Genomic DNA, 27,424 nt, shown 5'->3' on the forward strand with positions numbered 1-27,424 from the left:
ATGTGTGATAAAAATACATTTATTTGGCACAATGAATATAATCTCTTTGAGCCTGATTAACCACACGCACGCGACAGTAGGTATACACTTAGACACATACTATAATTATTATCTCGGGTTCTCACAAAACAAAACGAACTGACCTGCTCACAATTCAAATACCTTCTACCATTTTTAATATTGATCGACCTTATCGTTCGAACGTCACCCCACGAATGATCGTTCAATATTCAAGATGGAGGGATCGATCACGTGACCATTCACGTGATCGATCATTACAAATACTTTTAAAAGTCACTTAGCTTATTTAATCTAGAAAAATGTTTTATAAGTACTAAAAATCTATATAAACCACACAGTATCCTTACAGTATATAGGTATATATATCTCTATAGCTATGTTCTATATGTTGTACTATTAGATTATGACGAATACTTTTGAACGCGACTGTAGTGTCAAGTTTGAGAGCGATATTTCTATTATGAAAAGTATTCCAGGGTGGCCGATACGTTTGGTGCGTTGTTTTATTGCTACTATTGATGAAAGAATGAAATTTAATGAAAATAATTTATTTGAAACAACACAATCTTAAAATTAATAGATGATAAACATGTTACATAGTTATGCAATTGGTTGTCCCAAAGAGGATACCACTCAGTGCAACGCTGATTTTCAGTGGACCCTTAAACTTATAAAATAAGAAATAAAACATTACAAATTGATGCTGACTTTACGGCCGTTGCGCCGAGGACGCACGTTCAATGCCCCGGCTAGAACATACTGACTCAACCTATTGCGTTTCTACTTATGTTAATTCAATAATTAAAGTAATGCTCGCCATTATTCTAGTACAATGCTTTTGTGTTTTCGTGTGTTATTATTCCATCTATTTTAAAAATGCTAGGTTATTCATTCGAAGTAAGTTTATGTAGGTATGTTACAGGAATAAAATTAAATACCTATACTCTTTTGTGGTGCATTGCGTCTACACTCATACGGTGTTATGAATATATCTGTCTATGGATATAGGCTTTCTTTTACATGGTCAAAATTTTACAAGTATCTAGAAATTTCCGTACATTATTTTCCGGCGTTAACAAAACCGAACAATACCTGACGTACCGTGATTTATATTATGCATTAGTTTCGTTGTTCGAAATTAATAAAGCCTCATTTGACGTAATCCAATAAAAGCCCAGGCTTATGGTTCGTTCAGTGTCATTTACCCTAGTCCTTATTATCATGCTGTTAAAGTCTTATTTCGGTGAGCCTAACTTAGTGTTTCAATTTATACCAACTTAAATATGACTAGTAGGGAAAATTGTGCCTTTAAATTAATGAACTGCATAAATTTATTGCATCCATTTTTGAACAGAGATTATCGTTGCATGTTTTACGACTTTCCAGTTTTAGGGCGGCCGCAGATGCGATGGTTTATATTCATTTTCGTATGCAAGATTTAGTGGTCGCCGGGATTTATTTGAGTCGGGACTTGTCTAGTTTTAGGACGTAATCTTACGCCAGGGAAATTGGACATTTTTGTTAAATCTGGTTTTTAAATTTAAATTATCCTTTTAATGAAAATCCTGGGTTTATGTTCTTTGGAGTATTTTTTTGTGTTTTTTTATTACGATATAATATTTTATTTCGCTAGCTTTTGTCCATAAAGTCGATCTCTTTTAACCTTTTGTATCCTTAGTAGCAGATCCGCTCCATATATATTCAACTTAAACAAGAAGTTGTCATGATTGCTAAATAAATGGCAAATTTTTGACAGCAGCATATGCAATGCAAGGTATAAATAACTCTCTGTTTTCATCTCTTTAAGTCTAAAAAATATTCTTACTACTCGTGTACACTTTTAGCATCTAATTAGTTATCTCTTCTTTCTTTCGGTATTTTTATTCTGCCACTATCATGATCACTAAATATGTATACCTATATCTACATGCGTCTGTAAAGCACATTGGTCCGCATAATTTGCGTACATTAATTCGTTTCCATTGCGCCCGTTGTCCCGATGCAAATTGTACACATTTGTATTTGAATTGTTGATCTGGTTTTCGGTTCGCTGCAGATTTTATTCGGCGCGTTAAATATCTACGTCTGGTATAGTGCAACGTGTTTGTTGCAATATTATTTACGGAATCAATTCAAATATGAGTGTTTATCTTTGATATGCGCATATGAAAATACGATTAACTCAGTTTATCGTAACCTATTAGTTGGTAATGTTATGTTATGTTAAATCATGTCTTAAATGCTCGAGTATTTCTGTGAATTGCATTGAGCTCCTCATAAACCTAATAACACCGAATGAAAATCTAAACATAACTTTTTTATTTTCTTTGTAAGTAACTGATATGAGTACTGTAGCAAAAATAATTGTTAAAAATATTAGCGCCAATTTGTTTGTTTCTATTCATAAAATGGAAACTGACGCGTGAAAGAATGAATGTAAAAATAGTTTTTGGCTCGTATTGACGTCTTGAAGGTGTAAGTCACCCACTTCCGGTTCGGCTTTGACATGTGGTTGACACGAACGTCATCGTTGAAATGAAATGAAAATAACTGCAAAGAAAAGCCGCACATACCTAATATAAAAATATATAAATTTTGCAGAAACACCGTGAAACATCGTGATCGTTGTGGAAAACATCGTAAGGAAACCGGACTAATCCTAATAAGGCCTAGTTTACCCTCTGGGTTGGAAAGTCAGATGGCAGTCGCTTTCGTAAAAACTAGTGCCTACGCCAATTCTTGGGATTAGTTGCCAAGCGGACCCCAGGCTCCCATGAGTTAGCTAGAATGTCGCTGTTGCTACTGTGGAGTAGCAAATATCACCAGTATGATTTAAATTTAAAACAACTCAATTTAAATTTAAAGACACACCCCCTTAATAACTTTACGGGACTGATTTAGTTAAATTATGTTTTATCCCTTTCTTACAAATAAATAAGTCAAAATGACAGATAAGGATAAACGATTATTAGCTAATTGAGGTTTGTAGCGCGTTTATGAATAAGGGGAACATTATTGACCAAATAGTTGTTGTCTTACATAAAAGCGGCCAAGTGCGAGTCGGACTCGCCCATGAAGGGTTCCGTATTAAGGGGATTTATGACGTACTTATTAAAAAAAAATACTTTCTAGATCTCGTTCAAACGGCTCAGGACCGCTTCGGCCTCAGTTTCATTTCGTCATCTCCATAAATCGTCCACAGTGCCATGTCGTCAGCCTACAATTCCTAAATCGTCACCTTCCTAACTTGCCTACTTTCTGATATCGTCAATACCCCATTTTGTCTAAATTCCTATTTTGACCATAGTGCCAACTCGTCCAATATCTGATATCGTCAATATACCATTTTTGTCTACGTTCCTATTTCGACCAAAGTGCCAACTCGTCCGCGTTCTTTTATTTGAATTGAGAATGTATAATTAATACTGATTGTCACTTAAACTGTCAGAAGCAGCACACATTTTATTCAAATAAAATATTTTTTCTAGCTCAATAGGTATCTAAGAAAGACAGATAAATAGGTAGTTACAAGTGTTTTTTTTTTCAGAGATGGACAACGAATATAGCCAATCAATACTACTTGGATTTGTAGAGGAAGCTTATCAAGCTGAAACACAAGAGTTTTTCAGGTTGAGATCAACCGATTCTACACCTGACCTGTACGTACATCGTGGCACACAAACACTATGTAGTTGACGAGTTGGCACTGTGGTCTAAATAGGAATGTTGACGAGTAAGCACTATGGACGAATTAGGAGTGTTGACGAATCGGCACTGTAGTCTAATTAGGAATATAACCAAGTTACTACAGTGGCCCACGTAAGAAAGCGGGCGAGATAAGAAAGTGACGATATAGGAATGCTGGCGAATCGGAACATGCTCGTGAAGTTGACCACCCCATATCGTTTGCCCGCAAATGGCATATCTATATCGTTAGTTCATCGTTAGTTCACGTTTGTTCAGTAGGTAAAATCGTAAGGACCCGATTCCAACATCGATTTTTTTTAAAAACAAAATGGGGGTGGCTGTCTTCACGCTAGCCACCCCATACCACTTTTTGCAAGTTTTTTTGGTCTAGATAGCAAGATATTCGTTAGTTCATGATTGTTCATGCATTGGAATCGTTTGTACCCGATTCCTTCATTTTTTTTTTTTTTTTAAAGTGGGGTGGCTGTCTTCACGCTAACCACCCCACCCCGAAATCAGTCAAACTAACTATGTGAAGTCATCGGGCGACGTTAGTTCACGTTTGTTCAGGCATTAAAATCGTTAGGATCTCATTAGATTTGCTATAAAAAAATAAAATCGAAAAATTCATATGGGCCAGCCGAGGCAAGTAATGTGTCTAAGTCGACGGCTGAAAAAAAAAGTCAGAATCGGGTCCTTACGATGCCACTTGCAGAACGATGTCAGCAGACCATGCTTATTCGAGATAGATTGGTCATTTGCGGGCGTTCAAAACAGTTTTGTCGGAAAAAAATAAAACTTGAAAATCTGAATAACTCAACTTATGCTCCTAAGTCGACGGCAGAAAAAAATAGTCAGAATCGGGTCCTTACGATGCCACTTGCAGAACGATGTCAGCAGACCATGCTTATTCGAGATAGATAAGTCATTTGCGGGCGTTCGAAACAGATTCACCGGAAAAAAATAAAACTTGAAAACCTGAATTACTCAACTTATGCTCCTAAGTCGACGGCTGAAAAAAATAGTCAGAATCGGGTCCTTACGATGCTACTTGCAGAACGATGTCAGCAGACAATGCTTATTCGAGATAGATAGGTCATTTGCGGGCGTTCAAAACAGTTTTGTCGGAAAAAAATAAAACTTGAAAACCTGAATTACTCAACTTATGCTCCTAAGTCGACGGCTGAAAAAAATAGTCAGAATCGGGTCCTTACGATGCCACTTGCAGAACGATGTCAGCAGACCATGCTTATTCGAGATAGATAGGTCATTTGCGGGCGTTCGAAACAGATTCACCGGAAAAAAATAAAACTTGAAAACCTGAATTACTCAACTTATGCTCCTAAGTCGACGGCTGAAAAAAATAGTCAGAATCGGGTCCTTACGATGCCACTTGCAGAACGATGTCAGCAGACCATGCTTATTCGAGATAGATAGGTCATTTGCGGGCGTTCAAAACAGTTTTGTCGGAAAAAAATAAAACTTGAAAACCTGAATTACTCAACTTATGCTCCTAAGTCGACGGCTCAAAAAAATAGTCAGAATCGGGTCCTTACGATGCCACTTGCAGAACGATGTCAGCAGACCATGCTAATTCGAGATAGATAGGTCATTTGCGGGCGTTCAAAACAGTTTTGTCGGAAAAAAATAAAACTTGAAAACCTGAATTACTCAACTTATGCTCCTAAGTCGACGGCTCAAAAAAATAGTCAGAATCGGGTCCTTACGATGCCACTTGCAGAACGATGTCAGCAGACCATGCTTATTCGAGATAGATAGGTCATTTGCGGGCGTTCGAAACAGATTCACCGGAAAAAAATAAAACTTGAAAACCTGAATTACTCAACTTATGCTCCTAAGTCGACGGCTGAAAAAAATAGTCAGAATCGGGTCCTTACGATGCCACTTGCAGAACGATGTCAGCAGACCATGCTTATTCGAGATAGATAGGTCATTTGCGGGCGTTCAAAACAGTTTTGTCGGAAAAAAATAAAACTTGAAAACCTGAATTACTCAACTTATGCTCCTAAGTCGACGGCTCAAAAAAATAGTCAGAATCGGGTCCTTACGATGCCACTTGCAGAACGATGTCAGCAGACCATGCTAATTCGAGATAGATAGGTCATTTGCGGGCGTTCAAAACAGTTTTGTCGGAAAAAAATAAAACTTGAAAACCTGAATTACTCAACTTATGCTCCTAAGTCGACGGCTCAAAAAAATAGTCAGAATCGGGTCCTTACGATGCCACTTGCAGAACGATGTCAGCAGACCATGCTTATTCGAGATAGATAGGTCATTTGCGGGCGTTCGAAACAGATTCACCGGAAAAAAATAAAACTTGAAAACCTGAATTACTCAACTTATGCTCCTAAGTCGACGGCTGAAAAAAATAGTCAGAATCGGGTCCTTACGATGCTACTTGCAGAACGATGTCAGCAGACCATGCTTATTCGAGATAGATAGGTCATTTGCGGGCGTTCAAAACAGTTTTGTCGGAAAAAAATAAAACTTGAAAACCTGAATTACTCAACTTATGCTCCTAAGTCGACGGCTCAAAAAAATAGTCAGAATCGGGTCCTTACGATGCCACTTGCAGAACGATGTCAGCAGACCATGCTAATTCGAGATAGATAGGTCATTTGCGGGCGTTCAAAACAGTTTTGTCGGAAAAAAATAAAACTTGAAAACCTGAATTACTCAACTTATGCTCCTAAGTCGACGGCTCAAAAAAATAGTCAGAATCGGGTCCTTACGATGCCACTTGCAGAACGATGTCAGCAGACCATGCTTATTCGAGATAGATAGGTCATTTTCGGGCGTTCGAAACAGTTTTGTCGGAAAAAATAAAACTTGAAAACCTGAATTACTCAACTTATGCTCCTAAGTCGACGGCTGAAAAAAATAGTCAGAATCGGGTCCTTACGATGCCACTTGCAGAACGATGTCACCAGACCATGCTTATTCGAGATAGATAGGTCATTTGCGGGCGTTCAAAACAGTTTTGTCGGAAAAAAATAAAACTTGAAATCCTGAATTACTCAACTTATGCTCCTAAGTCGACGGCTGAAAAAAATAGTCAGAATCGGGTCCTTACGATGCCACTTGCAGAACGATGTCAGCAGACCATGCTTATTCGAGATAGATAGGTCATTTGCGGGCGTTCGAAACAGATTCACCGAAAAAAAATAAAACTTGAAAACCTGAATTACTCAACTTATGCTCCTAAGTCGACGGCAGAAAAAAATAGTCAGAATCGGGTCCTTACGATGCCACTTGCAGAACGATGTCAGCAGACCATGCTTATTCGAGATAGATAGGTCATTTGCGGGCGTTCAAAACAGTTTTATCGGAAAAAAATAAAACTTGAAAACCTGAATTACTCAACTTATGCTCCTAAGTCGACGGCTCAAAAAAATAGTCAGAATCGGGTCCTTACGATGCCACTTGCAGAACGATGTCAGCAGACCATGCTTATTCGAGATAGATAGGTCATTTTCGGGCGTTCGAAACAGTTTTGTCGGAAAAAAATAAAACTTGAAAACCTGAATTACTCAACTTATGCTCCTAAGTCGACGGCTGAAAAAAATAGTCAGAATCGGGTCCTTACGATGCCACTTGCAGAACGATGTCACCAGACCATGCTTATTCGAGATAGATAGGTCATTTGCGGGCGTTCAAAACAGTTTTGTCGGAAAAAAATAAAACTTGAAAACCTGAATTACTCAACTTATGCTCCTAAGTCGACGGCTCAAAAAAATAGTCAGAATCGGGTCCTTACGATGCCACTTGCAGAACGATGTCAGCAGACCATGCTAATTCGAGATAGATAGGTCATTTGCGGGCGTTCAAAACAGTTTTGTCGGAAAAAAATAAAACTTGAAAACCTGAATTACTCAACTTATGCTCCTAAGTCGACGGCTCAAAAAAATAGTCAGAATCGGGTCCTTACGATGCCACTTGCAGAACGATGTCAGCAGACCATGCTTATTCGAGATAGATAGGTCATTTTCGGGCGTTCGATACAGTTTTATCGGAAAAAATAAAACTTGAAAACCTGAATTACTCAACTTATGCTCCTAAGTCGACGGCTGAAAAAAATAGTCAGAATCGGGTCCTTACGATGCCACTTGCAGAACGATGTCACCAGACCATGCTTATTCGAGATAGATAGGTCATTTGCGGGCATTCAAAACAGTTTTGTCGGAATAAAATAAAACTTGAAAACCTGAATTACTCAACTTATGCTCCTAAGTCGACGGCTGAAGAAAATAGTCAGAATTGGGTCCTTACGATGCCACTTGCAGAACGATGTCAGCAGACCATGCTTATTCGAGATAGATTGGTCATTTGCGGGCGTTCGAAACAGATTCACCGGAAAAAAATAAAACTTGAAAACCTGAATTACTCAACTTATGCTCCTAAGTCGACGGCTGAAAAAAATAGTCAGAATCGGGTCCTTACGATGCCATTTGCAGAACGATGTCAGCAGACCATGCTTATTCGAGATAGATAGGTCATTTGCGGGCGTTCGAAACAGATTCACCGGAAAAAAATAAAACTTGAAAACCTGAATTACTCAACTTATGCTCCTAAGTCGACGGCTGAAAAAAATAGTCAGAATCGGGTCCTTACGATGCCACTTGCAGAACGATGTCAGCAGACCATGCTTATTCGAGATAGATAGGTCATTTGCGGGCGTTCAAAACAGTTTTGTCGGAAAAAAATAAAACTTGAAAACCTGAATTACTCAACTTATGCTCCTAAGTCGACGGCTCAAAAAAATAGTCAGAATCGGGTCCTTACGATGCCACTTGCAGAACGATGTCAGCAGACCATGCTAATTCGAGATAGATAGGTCATTTGCGGGCGTTCAAAACAGTTTTGTCGGAAAAAAATAAAACTTGAAAACCTGAATTACTCAACTTATGCTCCTAAGTCGACGGCTGAAAAAAATAGTCAGAATCGGGTCCTTACGATGCCACTTGCAGAACGATGTCAGGAGACCATGCTAATTCGAGATAGATAGGTCATTTGCGGGCGTTCAAAACAGTTTTGTCGGAAAAAAATAAAACTTGAAAACCTGATTTACTCAACTTATGCTCCTGAGTCGACGGCTCAAAAAAATAGTCAGAATCGGGTCCTTACGATGCCACTTGCAGAACGATGTCAGCAGACCATGCTTATTCGAGATAGTTAAGTCATTTGCGGGCGTTCGAAACAGATTCACCGGAAAAAAATAAAACTTGAAAACCTGAATTACTCAACTTATGCTCCTAAGTCGACGGCTGAAAAAAATAGTCAGAATCGGGTCCTTACGATGCCACTTGCAGGACGAAATCAGAAGACTATACTGATTCAATATAGATAGGTCATTTGCGGGCGTTCTAAACAGATTTACCGGAAAAAAATAAACTTGAAAATCTGAATAACTCAACTTATGCTCCCTAAGTCGACGGCAGAAAAAAATAGTCAGAATCGGGTCCTTACGATGCCACTTGCAGAACGATGTCAGCAGACCATGCTTATTCGAGATAGATAGGTCATTTGCGGGTGTTCGAAACAGATTCACCGGAAAAAAATAAAACTTGAAAATCAGAATAACTCAACTTATGCTCCCAAGGCGACGGCTGAAAAAAATAGTCCGAATCGGGTCCTTACGATGCCACTTGCAGGACGATGTCAGCAGACCATACTGATTCAAGATTGATAGGTCATTTGCGGGCGTTCTAAACAGATTTACCGGAAAAAAATAAAATTTAAAAATCTGAATTACTCAACTTACGCTCCTAAGTCGACGGCTGAAAAAAATAGTCAGAATCGGGTCCTTACGATGCCACTTGCAGGACGATGTCAGCAGACCATGCTTATTCGAGATAGATAGGTCATTTGCGGGCGTTCAAAACAGTTTTGTCGGAAAAAAATAAAACTTGAAAACCTGAATTACTCAACTTATGCTCAGCCGTCGACTTAGGAGCATAAGTTGAGTTATTCCGATTTTCAAGTTTTATTTTTTTCCGGTAAATCTGTTTAGAACGCCCGCAAATGACCTATCTATATTGAATCAGTATAGTCTTCTGACTTTGTCCTGCAAGTGGCATCGTAAGGACCCGATTCGAACTTTTTTTTTAGCCGTCGACTTAGGGAGCATAAGTTGAGTAATTCATATTTATAAGTTTTATTTTTTTCCGGTAAATCTGTTTTGAACGCCCGCAAATGACCTATCTATCTCGAATAATCATGGTCTGCTGACATCGTTCTGCAAGTGGCATCGTAAGGACCCGATTCTGACTATTTTTTTCAGCCGTCGACTTAGGAGCATAAGTTGAGTAATTCAGATTTTTAAATTTTATTTTTTTCCGGTAAATCTGTTTTGAACGCCCGCAAATTATATCTCGAATAAGCATGGTCTTCTGACGTAGTCCTGCAAGTGGCATCGTAAGGACCCGATTCTGACAATTTTTTTCTGCCGTAGACTTAGGAGCGTAAGTTGAGTTATTCAGATTTTCAAGTTTTTTTTTTTCCGGCAAATCTGTTTCGAACGCCCGCAAATGACCTATCTATCTCGAATATGCATGGACTGTTGACATCGTTCTGCAAGTGGCATCGTAAGGACCCGATTCTGACTATTTTTTTCAGCCGTCGACTTAGGAGCGTAAGTTGAGTTATTCTGATTTTCAAGTTTTATTTTTTTCCGGTGAATCTGTTTCGGACGCCCGCAAATGACCTATCTATCTCGAATAAGCATGGTCTGCTGACATCGTTCTGCAAGTGGCATCGTAAGGACCCGATTCTGACTATTTTTTTCAGCCGTCGACTTAGGAGCATAAGTTGAGTTATTCCGATTTTCAAGTTTTATTTTTTTCCGGTAAATCTGTTTAGAACGCCCGCAAATGACCTATCTATCTCGAATAAGCATGGTCTGCTGACATCGTTCTGCAAGTGGCATCGTAAGGACCCGATTCTGACTATTTTTTTCAGCCGTCGACTTAGGAGCATAAGTTGAGTTATTCCGATTTTCAAGTTTTATTTTTTTCCGGTAAATCTGTTTAGAACGCCCGCAAATGACCTATCTATATTGAATCAGTATAGTCTTCTGACTTTGTCCTGCAAGTGGCATCGTAAGGACCCGATTCGAACTTTTTTTTTAGCCGTCGACTTAGGGAGCATAAGTTGAGTAATTCATATTTATAAGTTTTATTTTTTTCCGGTAAATCTGTTTTGAACGCCCGCAAATGACCTATCTATCTCGAATAATCATGGTCTGCTGACATCGTTCTGCAAGTGGCATCGTAAGGACCCGATTCTGACTATTTTTTTCAGCCGTCGACTTAGGAGCATAAGTTGAGTAATTCAGATTTTTAAATTTTATTTTTTTCCGGTAAATCTGTTTTGAACGCCCGCAAATGACCTATCTATCTCGAATAAGCATGGTCTGCTGACATCGTTCTGCAAGTGGCATCGTAAGGACCCGATTCTGACTATTTTTTTCAGCCGTCGACTTAGGAGCATAAGTTGAGTTATTCCGATTTTCAAGTTTTATTTTTTTCCGGTAAATCTGTTTAGAACGCCCGCAAATGACCTATCTATATTGAATCAGTATAGTCTTCTGACGTCGTGCTGCAAGTGGTATCGTAAGGACCCAATTCGGACTATTTTTTTAGCCGTCGACTTTGGGAGCATAAGTTGAGTAATTCAGATTCTCAAATTTTATTTTTTTCCGGTAAATCTGTTTCGAACGCCCGCAAATGACCTATCTATCTCGAATAAGCATGGTCTGCTGACATCTTTCTGCAAGTGGCATCGTAAGGACACGATTCTGACTTTTTTTTTCAGCCGTCGACTTAGCATAAGTTGAGTTATTCCGATTTTCAAATTTTATTTTTTTCTGGCAAATCTGTTTTGATCGCCCGCAAATGACCTATCTATCTTGAATCAGTATGGTCTTCTGACGTTGTCCTGCAAGTGGCATCGTAAGGACCCGATTCCGACTATTTTTTTCAGCCGTCGACTTTGGGAGCATAAGTTGAGTAATTCAGATTCTCAAATTTTATTTTTTTCCGGTGAATCTGTTTCGAACGCCCGCAAATGACCTATCTATCTCGAATAAGCATGGTCTGCTGACATCGTCCTGCAAGTGGCATCGTAAGGACCCGATTCTGACTATTTTTTTCAGCCGTCGACTTAGGAGCGTAAGTTGAGTAATTCAGATTTTTAAATTTTATTTTTTTCCGGTAAATCTGTTTAGAACGCCCGCAAATGACCTATCAATCTTGAATCAGTATGGTCTGCTGACATCGTCCTGCAAGTGGCATCGTAAGGACCCGATTCGGACTATTTTTTTCAGCCGTCGCCTTGGGAGCATAAGTTGAGTTATTCTGATTTTCAAGTTTTATTTTTTTCCGGTGAATCTGTTTCGAACACCCGCAAATGACCTATCTATCTCGAATAAGCATGGTCTGCTGACATCGTTCTGCAAGTGGCATCGTAAGGACCCGATTCTGACTATTTTTTTCTGCCGTCGACTTAGGGAGCATAAGTTGAGTTATTCAGATTTTCAAGTTTATTTTTTTCCGGTAAATCTGTTTAGAACGCCCGCAAATGACCTATCTATATTGAATCAGTATAGTCTTCTGATTTCGTCCTGCAAGTGGCATCGTATGGACCCGATTAGGACTCTTTTTTTTAGCCGTCGACTTAGGGAGCATAAGTTGAGTAATTCATATTTTTAAGTTTTATTTTTTTCCGGTAAATCTGTTTCGAACGCCCGCAAATAACCTATTTATCTTGAATCAGTATAGTTTTCTGACGTCGTCCTGCAAGTGGCATCGTAAGTACCCGATTCGGACTATTTTTTGCAGCCGTCGACTTAGGAGCATAAGTTGAGTTATTCAGATTTTCCAGTTTTATTTTTTTCCGGAAAATCTCTTTTGATCGCCCGCAAATGACCTATCTATCTCGAATAAGCATGGTCTTTTGACGTAGTCCTGCAAGTGGCATCGTAAGGACCCGATTCTGACTATTTTTTTCTGCCGTCGACTTAGGAGCGTAAGTTGAGTTATTCTGATTTTCAAGTTTTATTTTTTTCCGGTGAATCTGTTTCGAACGCCCGCAAATGACCTATTTATCTTGAATCAGTATGGCTTTCTGACGTCGTCCTGCAAGTGGCATCGTAAGGACCCGATTCGGACTATTTTTTTCAGCCATCGCCTTAGGAGCATAAGTTGAGTTATTCAGATTTTACAGTTTTATTTTTTTCCGGAAAATCTCTTTTGATCGCCCGCAAATGACCTATCTATCTCGAATAAGTATGGTCTTCTGACGTAGTCCTGCAAGTGGCATCGTAAGGACCCGATTCTGACTATTTTTTTCTGCCGTCGACTTAGGAGCGTAAGTTGAGTTATTCAGATTTTCAAGTTTTATTTTTTTCCGGCAAATCTGTTTCGAACGCCCGCAAATGACCTATCTATCTCGAATAAGCATGGTCTGCTGACATCGTTGTGCAAGTGGCATCGTAAGGACCCGATTCTGACTATTTTTTTCAGCCGTCGGATTAGGAGCATAAGTTGAGTTATTCAGATTTTCCAGTTTTATTTTTTTCCGGAAAATCTCTTTTGATCGCCCGCAAATGACCTACCTATTTCGAATAAGCATGGTCTTCTGACGTAGTCCTGCAAGTGGAATCGTAAGGACCCGATTCTGACTATTTTTTTCTGCCGTCGACTTAGGAGCGTAAGTTGAGTTATTCAGATTTTCAAGTTTTATTTTTTTCCGGCAAATCTGTTTCGAACGCCCGCAAATGACCTATCTATCTCGAATAAGCATGATCTGCTGACATCGTTCTGCAAGTGGCATCGTAAGGACCCGATTCTGACTATTTTTTTCAGCCGTCGACTTAGGAGCGTAAGTTGAGTTATTCTGATTTTCAAGTTTTATTTTTTTCCGGTGAATCTGTTTCGAACGCCCGCAAATGACCTATATATCTCGAATAAGCATGGTCTGCTGACATAGTTCTGCAAGTGGCATCGTAAGGACCCGATTCTGACTAATTTTTTCTGCCGTCGATTTAGGAGCGTAAGTTTAGTTATTCAGATTTTCAAGTTTTATTTTTTTCCGCCAAATCTGTTTCGAACGCCCGCAAATGACCTATCAATCTTGAATCAGTATGGTCTGTTGACATCGTCCTGCAAGTGGCATCGTAAGGACCCGATTCTGATTATTTTTTTCAGCCGTCGACTTAGGAGCGTAAGTTGAGTTATTCAGATTTTCAAGTTTTATTTTTTTCCGGTAAATCTGTTTAAAACGCCCGCAAATGACCTATCTATATTGAATCCGTATAGTATTCTGACTTCGTCCTGCAAGTGGCATCGTAAGGACCCGATTCTGACTAATTTTTTCTGCCGTCGACTTAGGAGCGTAAGTTGAGTTATTCAGATTTTCAAGTTTTATTTTTTTCCGGTAAATCTGTTTAGAACGCCCGCGAATGACCTATCTATATTGAATCCGTATAGTATTCTGACTTCGTCCTGCAAGTGGCATCGTAAGGACCTGATTCGGACTATTTTTTTAAGCCATCGACTTAGGGAGCATAAGTTGAGTAATTCATATTTTCAAGTTTTATTTTTTTCCGGTAAATGTGTTTCGAACGCCCGCAAATGACTTATTTATCTTGAATCAGTATGGTTTTCTGACGTCGTTCTGCAAGTGGCATCGTAAGGACCCGATTCTGACTATTTTTTTCTGCTGTCGACTTAGGAGCGTAAGTTGAGTTATTCAGATTTTCAAGTTTTATTTTATTCCGGCAAATCTGTTTCGAACGCCCGCAAATGACCTATCTATATTGAATCAGTATAGTCTTCTGATTTCGTCCTGCAAGTGGCATCGTGTGGACCCGATTCGGACTCTTTTTTTAGCCGTCGACTTAGGGAGCATAAGTTGAGTATTTCATATTTTCAAGTTTTATTTTTTTCCGGTAAATCTGTTTCGAACGCCCGCAAATAACCTATTTATCTTGAATCAGTATAGTTTTCTGACGTCGTCCTGCAAGTGGCATCGTAAGGACCCGATTCTGACTATTTTTTTCTGCCGTCGACTTAGGAGCGTAAGTTGAGTTATTCAGATTTTCAAGTTTTATTTTTTTCCGGCAAATCTGTTTCGAACGCCCGCAAATGACCTATCTATCTCGAATAAGCATGGTCTGCTGACATCGTTGTGCAAGTGGCATCGTAAGGACCCGATTCTGACTATTTTTTTCAGCCGTCGGATTAGGAGCATAAGTTGAGTTATTCAGATTTTCCAGTTTTATTTTTTTCCGGAAAATCTCTTTTGATCGCCCGCAAATGACCTACCTATTTCGAATAAGCATGGCCTTCTGACGTAGTCCTGCAAGTGGAATCGTAAGGACCCGATTCTGACTATTTTTTTCAGCCGTCGACTTAGGAGCGTAAGTTGAGTTATTCAGATTTTCAAGTTTTATTTTTTTCCGGTAAATCTGTTTAGAACGCCCGCAAATGACCTGTCTATATTGAATCCGTATAGTATTCTGACTTCGTCCTGCAAGTGGCATCGTAAGGACCCGATTCTGACTAATTTTTTCTGCCGTCGACTTAGGAGCGTAAGTTGAGTTATTCAGATTTTCAAGTTTTATTTTTTTCCGGTAAATCTGTTTAGAACGCCCGCGAATGACCTATCTATATTGAATCCGTATAGTATTCTGACTTCGTCCTGCAAGTGGCATCGTAAGGACCTGATTCGGACTATTTTTTTAAGCCGTCGACTTAGGGAGCATAAGTTGAGTAATTCATATTTTCAAGTTTTATTTTTTTCCGGTAAATGTGTTTCGAACGCCCGCAAATGACCTATTTATCTTGAATCAGTATGGTTTTCTGACGTCGTTCTGCAAGTGGCATCGTAAGGACCCGATTCTGACTATTTTTTTCTGCTGTCGACTTAGGAGCGTAAGTTGAGTTATTCAGATTTTCAAGTTTTATTTTATTCCGGCAAATCTGTTTCGAACGCCCGCAAATGACCTATCTATATTGAATCAGTATAGTCTTCTGATTTCGTCCTGCAAGTGGCATCGTATGGACCCGATTCGGACTCTTTTTTTTAGCCGTCGACTTAGGGAGCATAAGTTGAGTAATTCATATTTTCAAGTTTTATTTTTTTCCGGTAAATCTGTTTCGAACGCCCGCAAATAACCTATTTATCTTGAATCAGTATAGTTTTCTGACGTCGTCCTGCAAGTGGCATCGTAAGGACCCGATTCGCACTATTTTTTTCAGCCGTCGCCTTAGGAGCATAAGTTGAGTTATTCAGATTTTCCAGTTTTATTTTTTTCCGGAAAATCTCTTTCGATCGCCCGCAAATGACCTATCTATCTCGAATAAGCATGGTCTTTTGACGTAGTCCTGCAAGTGGCATCGTAAGGACCCGATTCTGACTATTTTTTTCTGCCGTCGACTTAGGAGCGTAAGTTGAGTTATTCTGATTTTCAAGTTTTATTTTTTTCCGGTGAATCTGTTTCGAACGCCCGCAAATGACCTATTTATCTTGAATCAGTATGGCTTTCTGACGTCGTCCTGCAAGTGGCATCGTAAGGACCCGATTCGGACTATTTTTTTCAGCCATCGCCTTAGGAGCATAAGTTGAGTTATTCAGATTTTTCAGTTTTATTTTTTTCCGGAAAATCTCTTTTGATCGCCCGCAAATGACCTATCTATCTCGAATAAGTATGGTCTTCTGACGTAGTCCTGCAAGTGGCATCGTAAGGACCCGATTCTGACTATTTTTTTCTGCCGTCGACTTAGGAGCGTAAGTTGAGTTATTCAGATTTTCAAGTTTTATTTTTTTCCGGCAAATCTGTTTCGAACGCCCGCAAATGACCTATCTATCTCGAATAAGCATGGTCTGCTGACATCGTTGTGCAAGTGGCATCGTAAGGACCCGATTCTGACTATTTTTTTCAGCCGTCGGATTAGGAGCATAAGTTGAGTTATTCAGATTTTCCAGTTTTATTTTTTTCCGGAAAATCTCTTTTGATCGCCCGCAAATGACCTACCTATTTCGAATAAGCATGGTCTTCTGACGTAGTCCTGCAAGTGGAATCGTAAGGACCCGATTCTGACTATTTTTTTCTGCCGTCGACTTAGGAGCGTAAGTTGAGTTATTCAGATTTTCAAGTTTTATTTTTTTCCGGCAAATCTGTTTCGAACGCCCGCAAATGACCTATCTATCTCGAATAAGCATGATCTGCTGACATCGTTCTGCAAGTGGCATCGTAAGGACCCGATTCTGACTATTTTTTTCAGCCGTCGACTTAGGAGCGTAAGTTGAGTTATTCTGATTTTCAAGTTTTATTTTTTTCCGGTGAATCTGTTTCGAACGCCCGCAAATGACCTATATATCTCGAATAAGCATGGTCTGCTGACATAGTTCTGCAAGTGGCATCGTAAGGACCCGATTCTGACTAATTTTTTCTGCCGTCGATTTAGGAGCGTAAGTTTAGTTATTCAGATTTTCAAGTTTTATTTTTTTCCGCCAAATCTGTTTCGAACGCCCGCAAATGACCTATCAATCTTGAATCAGTATGGTCTGTTGACATCGTCCTGCAAGTGGCATCGTAAGGACCCGATTCTGACTATTTTTTTCAGCCGTCGACTTAGGAGCGTAAGTTGAGTTATTCAGATTTTCAAGTTTTATTTTTTTCCGGTAAATCTGTTTAGAACGCCCGCAAATGACCTATCTATATTGAATCCGTATAGTATTCTGACTTCGTCCTGCAAGTGGCATCGTAAGGACCCGATTCTGACTAATTTTTTCTGCCGTCGACTTAGGAGCGTAAGTTGAGTTATTCAGATTTTCAAGTTTTATTTTTTTCCGGTAAATCTGTTTAGAACGCCCGCGAATGACCTATCTATATTGAATCCGTATAGTATTCTGACTTCGTGCTGCAAGTGGCATCGTAAGGACCTGATTCGGACTATTTTTTTAAGCCGTCGACTTAGGGAGCATAAGTTGAGTAATTCATATTTTCAAGTTTTATTTTTTTCCGGTAAATGTGTTTCGAACGCCCGCAAATGACTTATTTATCTTGAATCAGTATGGTTTTCTGACGTCGTTCTGCAAGTGGCATCGTAAGGACCCGATTCTGACTATTTTTTTCTGCTGTCGACTTAGGAGCGTAAGTTGAGTTATTCAGATTTTCAAGTTTTATTTTATTCCGGCAAATCTGTTTCGAACGCCCGCAAATGACCTATCTATATTGAATCAGTATAGTCTTCTGATTTCGTCCTGCAAGTGGCATCGTGTGGACCCGATTCGGACTCTTTTTTTAGCCGTCGACTTAGGGAGCATAAGTTGAGTATTTCATATTTTCAAGTTTTATTTTTTTCCGGTAAATCTGTTTCGAACGCCCGCAAATAACCTATTTATCTTGAATCAGTATAGTTTTCTGACGTCGTCCTGCAAGTGGCATCGTAAGGACCCGATTCTGACTATTTTTTTCTGCCGTCGACTTAGGAGCGTAAGTTGAGTTATTCAGATTTTCAAGTTTTATTTTTTTTCCGGCAAATCTGTTTCGAACGCCCGCAAATGACCTATCTATCTCGAATAAGCATGGTCTGCTGACATCGTTGTGCAAGTGGCATCGTAAGGACCCGATTCTGACTATTTTTTTCAGCCGTCGGATTAGGAGCATAAGTTGAGTTATTCAGATTTTCCAGTTTTATTTTTTTCCGGAAAATCTCTTTTGATCGCCCGCAAATGACCTACCTATTTCGAATAAGCATGGTCTTCTGACGTAGTCCTGCAAGTGGAATCGTAAGGACCCGATTCTGACTATTTTTTTCAGCCGTCTACTTAGGAGCGTAAGTTGAGTTATTCAGATTTTCAAGTTTTATTTTTTTCCGGTAAATCTGTTTAGAACGCCCGCAAATGACCTATCTATATTGAATCCGTATAGTATTCTGACTTCGTCCTGCAAGTGGCATCGTAAGGACCCGATTCTGACTAATTTTTTCTGCCGTCGACTTAGGAGCGTAAGTTGAGTTATTCAGATTTTCAAGTTTTATTTTTTTCCGGTAAATCTGTTTAGAACGCCCGCGAATGACCTATCTATATTGAATCCGTATAGTATTCTGACTTCGTCCTGCAAGTGGCATCGTAAGGACCTGATTCGGACTATTTTTTTAAGCCGTCGACTTAGGGAGCATAAGTTGAGTAATTCATATTTTCAAGTTTTATTTTTTTCCGGTAAATGTGTTTCGAACGCCCGCAAATGACCTATTTATCTTGAATCAGTATGGTTTTCTGACGTCGTTCTGCAAGTGGCATCGTAAGGACCCGATTCTGACTATTTTTTTCTGCTGTCGACTTAGGAGCGTAAGTTGAGTTATTCAGATTTTCAAGTTTTATTTTATTCCGGCAAATCTGTTTCGAACGCCCGCAAATGACCTATCTATATTGAATCAGTATAGTCTTCTGATTTCGTCCTGCAAGTGGCATCGTATGGACCCGATTCGGACTCTTTTTTTTAGCCGTCGACTTAGGGAGCATAAGTTGAGTAATTCATATTTTCAAGTTTTATTTTTTTCCGGTAAATCTGTTTCGAACGCCCGCAAATAACCTATTTATCTTGAATCAGTATAGTTTTCTGACGTCGTCCTGCAAGTGGCATCGTAAGGACCCGATTCGCACTATTTTTTTCAGCCGTCGCCTTAGGAGCATAAGTTGAGTTATTCAGATTTTCCAGTTTTATTTTTTTCCGGAAAATCTCTTTCGATCGCCCGCAAATGACCTATCTATCTCGAATAAGCATGGTCTTTTGACGTAGTCCTGCAAGTGGCATCGTAAGGACCCGATTCTGACTATTTTTTTCTGCCGTCGACTTAGGAGCGTAAGTTGAGTTATTCTGATTTTCAAGTTTTATTTTTTTCCGGTGAATCTGTTTCGAACGCCCGCAAATGACCTATTTATCTTGAATCAGTATGGCTTTCTGACGTCGTCCTGCAAGTGGCATCGTAAGGACCCGATTCGGACTATTTTTTTCAGCCGCCGCCTTAGGAGCATAAGTTGAGTTATTCAGATTTTTCAGTTTTATTTTTTTCCGGAAAATCTCTTTTGATCGCCCGCAAATGACCTATCTATCTCGAATAAGTATGGTCTTCTGACGTAGTCCTGCAAGTGGCATCGTAAGGACCCGATTCTGACTATTTTTTTCTGCCGTCGACTTAGGAGCGTAAGTTGAGTTATTCAGATTTTCAAGTTTTATTTTTTTCCGGCAAATCTGTTTCGAACGCCCGCAAATGACCTATCTATCTCGAATAAGCATGGTCTGCTGACATTGTTGTGCAAGTGGCATCGTAAGGACCCGATTCTGACTATTTTTTTCAGCCGTCGGATTAGGAGCATAAGTTGAGTTATTCAGATTTTCCAGTTTTATTTTTTTCCGGAAAATCTCTTTTGATCGCCCGCAAATGACCTACCTATTTCGAATAAGCATGGTCTTCTGACGTAGTCCTGCAAGTGGAATCGTAAGGACCCGATTCTGACTATTTTTTTCTGCCGTCGACTTAGGAGCGTAAGTTGAGTTATTCAGATTTTCAAGTTTTATTTTTTTCCGGCAAATCTGTTTCGAACGCCCGCAAATGACCTATCTATCTCGAATAAGCATGATCTGCTGACATCGTTCTGCAAGTGGCATCGTAAGGACCCGATTCTGACTATTTTTTTCAGCCGTCGACTTAGGAGCGTAAGTTGAGTTATTCTGATTTTCAAGTTTTATTTTTTTCCGGTGAATCTGTTTCGAACGCCCGCAAATGACCTATATATCTCGAATAAGCATGGTCTGCTGACATAGTTCTGCAAGTGGCATCGTAAGGACCCGATTCTGACTAATTTTTTCTGCCGTCGACTTAGGAGCGTAAGTTTAGTTATTCAGATTTTCAAGTTTTATTTTTTTCCGCCAAATCTGTTTCGAACGCCCGCAAATGACCTATCAATCTTGAATCAGTATGGTCTGTTGACATCGTCCTGCAAGTGGCATCGTAAGGACCCGATTCTGACTATTTTTTTCAGCCGTCGACTTAGGAGCGTAAGTTGAGTTATTCAGATTTTCAAGTTTTATTTTTTTCCGGTAAATCTGTTTAGAGCGCCCGCAAATGACCTATCTATATTGAATCCGTATAGTATTCTGACTTCGTCCTGCAAGTGGCATCGTAAGGACCCGATTCTGACTAATTTTTTCTGCCGTCGACTTAGGAGCGTAAGTTGAGTTATTCAGATTTTCAAGTTTTATTTTTTTCCGGTAAATCTGTTTAGAACGCCCGCGAATGACCTATCTATATTGAATCCGTATAGTATTCTGACTTCGTCCTGCAAGTGGCATCGTAAGGACCTGATTCGGACTATTTTTTTAAGCCGTCGACTTAGGGAGCATAAGTTGAGTAATTCATATTTTCAAGTTTTATTTTTTTCCGGTAAATGTGTTTCGAACGCCCGCAAATGACCTATCTATCTCGAATAAGCATGGTCTGCTGACATCGTCCTGCAAGTGGCATCGTAAGGACCCGATTCTGACTATTTTTTTCAGCCGTCGACTTAGAAGCATAAGTTGAGTAATTCAGATTTTTAAATTTTATTTTTTTCCGGTAAATCTGTTTAGAACACCCGCAAATGACCTATCAATCTTGAATCAGTATGGTCTGCTGACATCGTCCTGCAAGTGGCATCGTAAGGACCCGATTCGGACTATTTTTTTCAGCCGTCGCCTTAGGAGCATAAGTTGAGTTATTCTGATTTTCAAGTTTTTTTTTTCCGGTGAATCTGTTTCGAACGCCCGCAAATGACCTATCTATCTCGAATAAGCATGGTCTGCTGACATCGTTCTGCAAGTGGCATCGTAAGGACCCGATTCTGACTATTTTTTTCTGCCGTCGACTTAGGGAGCATAACTTGAGTTATTCCGATTTTCAAGTTTTATTTTTTTCCGGCAAATCTATTTTGATCGCCCTCAAATGACCTATCTATCTTGAATCAATATGGTTTTCTGACGTCGTCCTGCAAGTGGCATCGTAAGGACCCGATTCGGACTATTTTTTTCAGCCGTCGCTTTAGGAGCATAAGTTGAGTTATTCAGATTTTCCAGTTTTATTTTTTTTCCGGAAAATCTCTTTTGATCGCCCGCAAATGACCTATCTATCTCGAATAAGCATGGTCTTCTGACGTAGTCCTGCAAGTGGCATCGTAAGGACCCGATTCTGACTATTTATTTCTGCCGTCGACTTAGGAGCATAAGTTGAGTTATTCAGATTTACAAGTTTTATTTTTTTCCGGTGAATCTGTTTCGAACGCCCGCAAATGACCTATCTATCTCGAATAAGCATGGTTTGCTGACATCGTTCTGCAAGTGGCATCGTAAGGACCCGATTCTGACTATTTTTTTCAGCCGTCGACTTAGGAGCATAAGTTGAGTTATTCTAATATTTAAGTTTTATTTTTTTCTAGAAAATCTGTTTTGAACGCCCGCAAATGACCTATCTATCTTGAATCAGTATAGTCTTCTGACGTCGTCCTGCAAGTGGCGTCGTAAGGACCCGATCTGACAATTTTTTTCAGCCGTCGACTTAGGAGCATAAGTTGAGTTATTCAGATTTTCAAGTTTTATTTTTTCGGTGAATCTATTTCGATCGCCCGCAAATGACCTATCTATCTCGAATAAGCATGGTCTGCTGACATCGTTCTGCAAGTGGCTTCGTAAGGACCCGATTCTGACTATTTTTTTCTGCCGTCGACTTAGGAGCATAAGTTGAGTTATTCAGATTTTCAAGTTTTATTTTTTTCCGACAAAACTGTTTTGAACGCCCGCAAATGACCTATCTATCTCGAATAACCATGGTCTGCTGACATCGTTCTGCAAGTGGCATCGTAAGGACCCGATTCTGACTATTTTTTTCTACCGTCGGCTTAGGAGCATAAGTTGAGTAATTCAGATATTCAAGTTTTATTTTTTTCCAGTGAATCTATTTCGAACGCCCGCAAATGACCTATATATCTCGAATAAGCATGGTCTGCTGACATCGTTCTGCAAGTGGCATCGTAAGGACCCGATTCTGACTATTTTTTTCTACCGTCGGCTTAGGAGCATAAGTTGAGTAATTCAGATATTCAAGTTTTATTTTTTTCCAGTGAATCTATTTCGAACGCCCGCAAATGACCTATCTATCTCGAATAAGCATGGTCTGCTGACATCGTTCTGCAAGTGGCATCGTAAGGACCCGATTCTGACTATTTTTTTCAGCCGTCGACTTAGACACATTACTTGCCTCGGCTGGCCCATATAATTGAATTTTTAGATTTTTTTATGGCATATCTAATGAGATCCTATCGATTTTAATGCCTGAACAAAAGTGAACTAACGTCGCCCGATGACTTCACATAGTTAGTTTGACTGATTTCGGGTTGGGGTGGTTAGCGTGAAGACAGCCACCCCACTTTAAAAAAAAATTAAAAAAATGAAGGAATCGGGTCCAAACGATTCCAATGCCTGAACAATCATGAACTAACGAATATCTTGCTATCTAGATAAAAAAAACTTGCAAAAAGTGGTATGGGGTGGCTAGCGTGAAGACAGCCACCCCCATAGAATAAAAAAATATAAAACTACGGAAATCCTTTAATCTGTTTTGAGCGCCCGCATGTTACTATACTGTCTGGGCTATAGATCGTCTATAGATGCTGATTTAGGGCATATAATCGTTATTATCTGTGTCGATTGCTAGTTACGCCTACTTACTGTCTACTATCTCGGCTAGCCAATATGAATTTTTCGATTTTATTTTTTTATAGCAAATCTAATGAGATCCTAACGATTTTAATGCCTGAACAAACGTGAACTAACGTCGCGCGATGACTTCACATAGTTAGTTTGACTGATTTCGGGGTGGGGTGGTTAGCGTGAAGACAGCCACCCCACTTTAAAAAAAAATAAAAAAATGTAGGAATCGGGTCCAAACGATTCCAATGCCTGAACAATCATGAACTAACGAATATCTTGCTATCTAGACCAAAAAAACTTGCAAAAAGTGGTATGGGGTGGCTAGCGTGAAGACAGCCACCCCCATTTTGTTTTTAAAAAAAATCGATGTTGGAATCGGGTCCTTACGATTTTACCTACTGAACAAACGTGAACTAACGATGAACTAACGATATAGATATGCTATTTGCGGGCAAACGATATGGGGTGGTCAACTTCACGAGCATAATCGGAACAGTAGACCAAATGCGAATGAGAACTACTTAAGAAGTTGCCGAAATGAAACTGAGGCCGAAGCGGTCCTGAGCCGTTCAAACCAGTTTTCGGTGGAAGTTTGCATGGTTTGCATCATATATTTTTTTTAGTTTTATCATTCTCTTATTTTAGAAGTTACGGGGGGGGGGGACACATTTTACCAGTTTGGAAGTGTCTCTCGCGCAAACTATTCAGTTTAGAAAAAAATTAATTTAGAAACCTCAATATCATTTTTGAAGACCTATCCATATATACCCCACACGTATGGGTTAGATGAAAAAAAAAATGAGTTTCTTTTTTCTATTTTTGTGTGAAAATCTTAATGCGGTTCATAGAATACATCTACTTACCAAGTTTCAACAGTATAGGTAGTTCTTATAGTTTCGGAAAAAAGTGGCTGTGACATACGGACGGATAGACGGACAGACAGACATGACGAATCCATAAGGGTTCCGTTTTTTGCCATTTGGCTACGGAACCCTAAAAACCGTTTGTTTGTTCTAGGCCCGCGGGTCAGTCCCGCGTGGACCCGCTCGATTTCGAGCTGGACACCGAGCTGGGTTCCGTGAACTGGCAGGAGCGATGTCTGGAGTTGCAGCTGGAGCTCCACCGCAGCCGGCACCAGGCCACCAGGGTGCACCACGTGCTGAGCGAAAAGGTGAGTGATTTTTATGGCTCATTTCGACGGCGCGCTAAATCGTATAAGTACGATTATAGTTACATTGCGGACCATTGAGGTTACAACAATTCAGCCGACCGATCAAATGACGCAATGTAATGAAACTCGCTTCGAGTTCTCGCACCGTCTAATGAGTCCTTTAAAGTGAAACTTTTATTCTATCGCCTCAAATTTTTTGGGCTGTCTTTAGCATGTCGCATTACAGCGTTACAGCATTAGTGTTTTCAAACATCACGGATCCAATATTTAATTCATTAAGGCTGATATTTGCTTGTAATTTCATACACAATTTTAAGGACGGTAGACCTTATTAACTATAGGTTTGGTGCAGTGATGTCGCTGCAAAATGCGTCGAGGTCTCATTTTTGGTCTGCCTCTACTTCGACTAACCTGCGTGGTCCATTCGGTAGCCATTGGCCCACCGATACGATATTTAGAGTCATTTAGAGACTTTATACATCTTTATGTAACTGTAATATGTACTTTAGTTTGAATTGATATTTGCGGTTTAGATGTATTTTATAATTGTTGATGTGTTTTTTTTTGCTTGTATGTAAATTCCATGTTGACGTGTAAAAGTGCCCTTGTGGCCTATTTGCTGAATAAATGTTTATGTTTGATGATCCGATGTAAAATTTCATATCAATCGCAAGACTTCTATTGCTACAATAAAGTCACGTTACGCCAGTCGCTTCTATAATTACAAACTTTGAAATGGTCTGCACTTTGAAACATTTTTACAACTGGAAGATCATGGAACCTAGACCACCAATCACCAATGTCTCAACTTACGGGTATAGAAAAGACAAATTATTAGAACCTTTATCTCCGTGTGCCCCTCGTGGAATGAATGCCATGCAGTAATTACGTCATATTACGAGGAGGAAACTGCTAAGCTAATCCCTATTGTTACATACCTTCTTATCTCGGAATCGCAAAGAACAAATGGGAACACAGGGACGTCATTACTGCTAACAATGCTTGTATTCCTATTCTCTTTTTTTTAACAATTCTTATCATAGTTCCATAACTATGATAAGAATTGTCGTAAATACCATTATTTACGACTTGATGTATATAAAAGCGGCCAAGTGCGAGTCGGACTCGCCCATGAAGGGTTCAGTATTTAGGCGATCTATGACGTATTAAAAAAAAACTACTTACTTGATCTCGTTCAAACCAATTTTCGGTGGAAGTTTACATGGTAATGTACATCATATATTTTTTTTAGTTTTATCATTCTCTTATTTTAGAAGTTACAGGGGGGGGGGGGGGACACACATTTTACCACTTTGGAAGTGTCTCTCGCGCAAACTATTCAGTTTAGAAAAAAATGATATTAGGAACCTCAATATCATTTTTGAAGACCTATCCATAGATACCCCACACGTATGGGTTTGATGAAACTTTTTTGTTTGAGTTTCAGTTCTAAGTATGGGGAACCCCCAAAATTTATTGCTTTTTCTATTTTTGAGTGAAAATCTTAATGCGGTTCACAGAATACATCTACTTACCAAGTTTCAACAGTATAGTCCTTATAGTTTCGGATAAAAGTGGCTGTGACATACGGACGGACAGACGGACAGACAGACAGACAGACAGACATGACGAATCTATAAGGGTTCCGTTTTTTGCCATTTGGCTACGGAACCCTAAAAATACATAATTGACCGAAGCGTAGCGAAGGGCTACGTTTTGATTCGGGCATTTTGCTTTTGTATGTATGTTCTCCTCTACAGGTCGCAATTCTCAACCGATTCTTGTGAAATTTTGTGACCAGATTCTATGAGTAAATTTTTTTTTTTTGTCGAACCCGTTTTTGGAATTTTCAAAAATGGAGGAGTTGTGATACCTCGCGCTTAAACAAATAGTTGTATCGATATCATAAGAGTATTTTCTTTTTGAGACATATTTACATAGTAAATGGCAAAAAATGCAGAAAAATTGTATTGCTGGTTTAGGCGGTATTTAGATATTTAGTTTGTACTCGAGAATGAGTAGCCGAATTTCGTCAGCTTAGCTAAGAACTATCATGGCGCGTTTTGTAAACAATCGCTTTTTAGGGTTCCGTAGCCAAATGGCAAAAAACGGAACCCTTATAGATTCGTCATGTCTGTCTGTCTGTCTGTCCGTCCGTATGTCACAGCCACTTTTTTCCGAAACTATAAGAACTATACTGTTGAAACTTGGTAAGTAGATGTATTCTGTGAACCGCATTAAGATTTTCACAAAAAAACAAACAATACATTTTTGGGGTTCCCCATACTTAGAACAGAAACTCAATTTTTTTTTCATCAAACCCATACGTGTGGGGTATCTATGGATAGGTCTTCAAAAATGATATTGAGGTTTCTAATATCATTTTTTTCTAAAGTGAATAGTTTGCGCGAGAGACACTTCCAAAATGGTAAAATGTGTCCCCCCCCCCTGTAACTTCTAAAATAAGATAATTATAAAACTAAAAAAAAATATATGATGTACATTACCATGCAAACTTCCACCGAAAATTAGTTTGAACGAAATCTAGTAAGTAGTTTTTTTTTAATACGTCATAAATCGCCTAAATACGAAACCCTTCATGGGCGAGTCCGACTCGGACTTGGCCGCTTTTTTTTGTTTGCACACAGAAAGTCTGGGTTCGATCCCCAGTAAGACATAACTTTTTGTATTGTTGATTGATCAAACCGCTGTGTGGCGCTGTCATCGTGCACGGTCCCAATAAGCTATGCTCGCGAGGTCTACAGCTCACAGAG

At 39.4% G+C, this 27,424-nt stretch overlaps 1 protein-coding gene across 1 annotated transcript in view; it reads left to right on the plus strand.

Moving 5' to 3' along the window:
- The window catches only part of LOC134653446 (uncharacterized protein CG43867), a 447,433-nt gene that overhangs the window by 117,016 nt on the left and 302,993 nt on the right, over positions 1–27,424 (plus strand). The window contains exon 4 of the mRNA XM_063508812.1: positions 24,497–24,650. Within this exon, the coding sequence (XP_063364882.1) occupies positions 24,497–24,650 (154 nt within the window). The remainder of the gene's footprint in view (positions 1–24,496; positions 24,651–27,424) is intronic.

This window comes from Cydia amplana, chromosome 13, assembly GCF_948474715.1.
Source record: "Cydia amplana chromosome 13, ilCydAmpl1.1, whole genome shotgun sequence".
NCBI lineage: Eukaryota > Metazoa > Arthropoda > Insecta > Lepidoptera > Tortricidae > Cydia > Cydia amplana.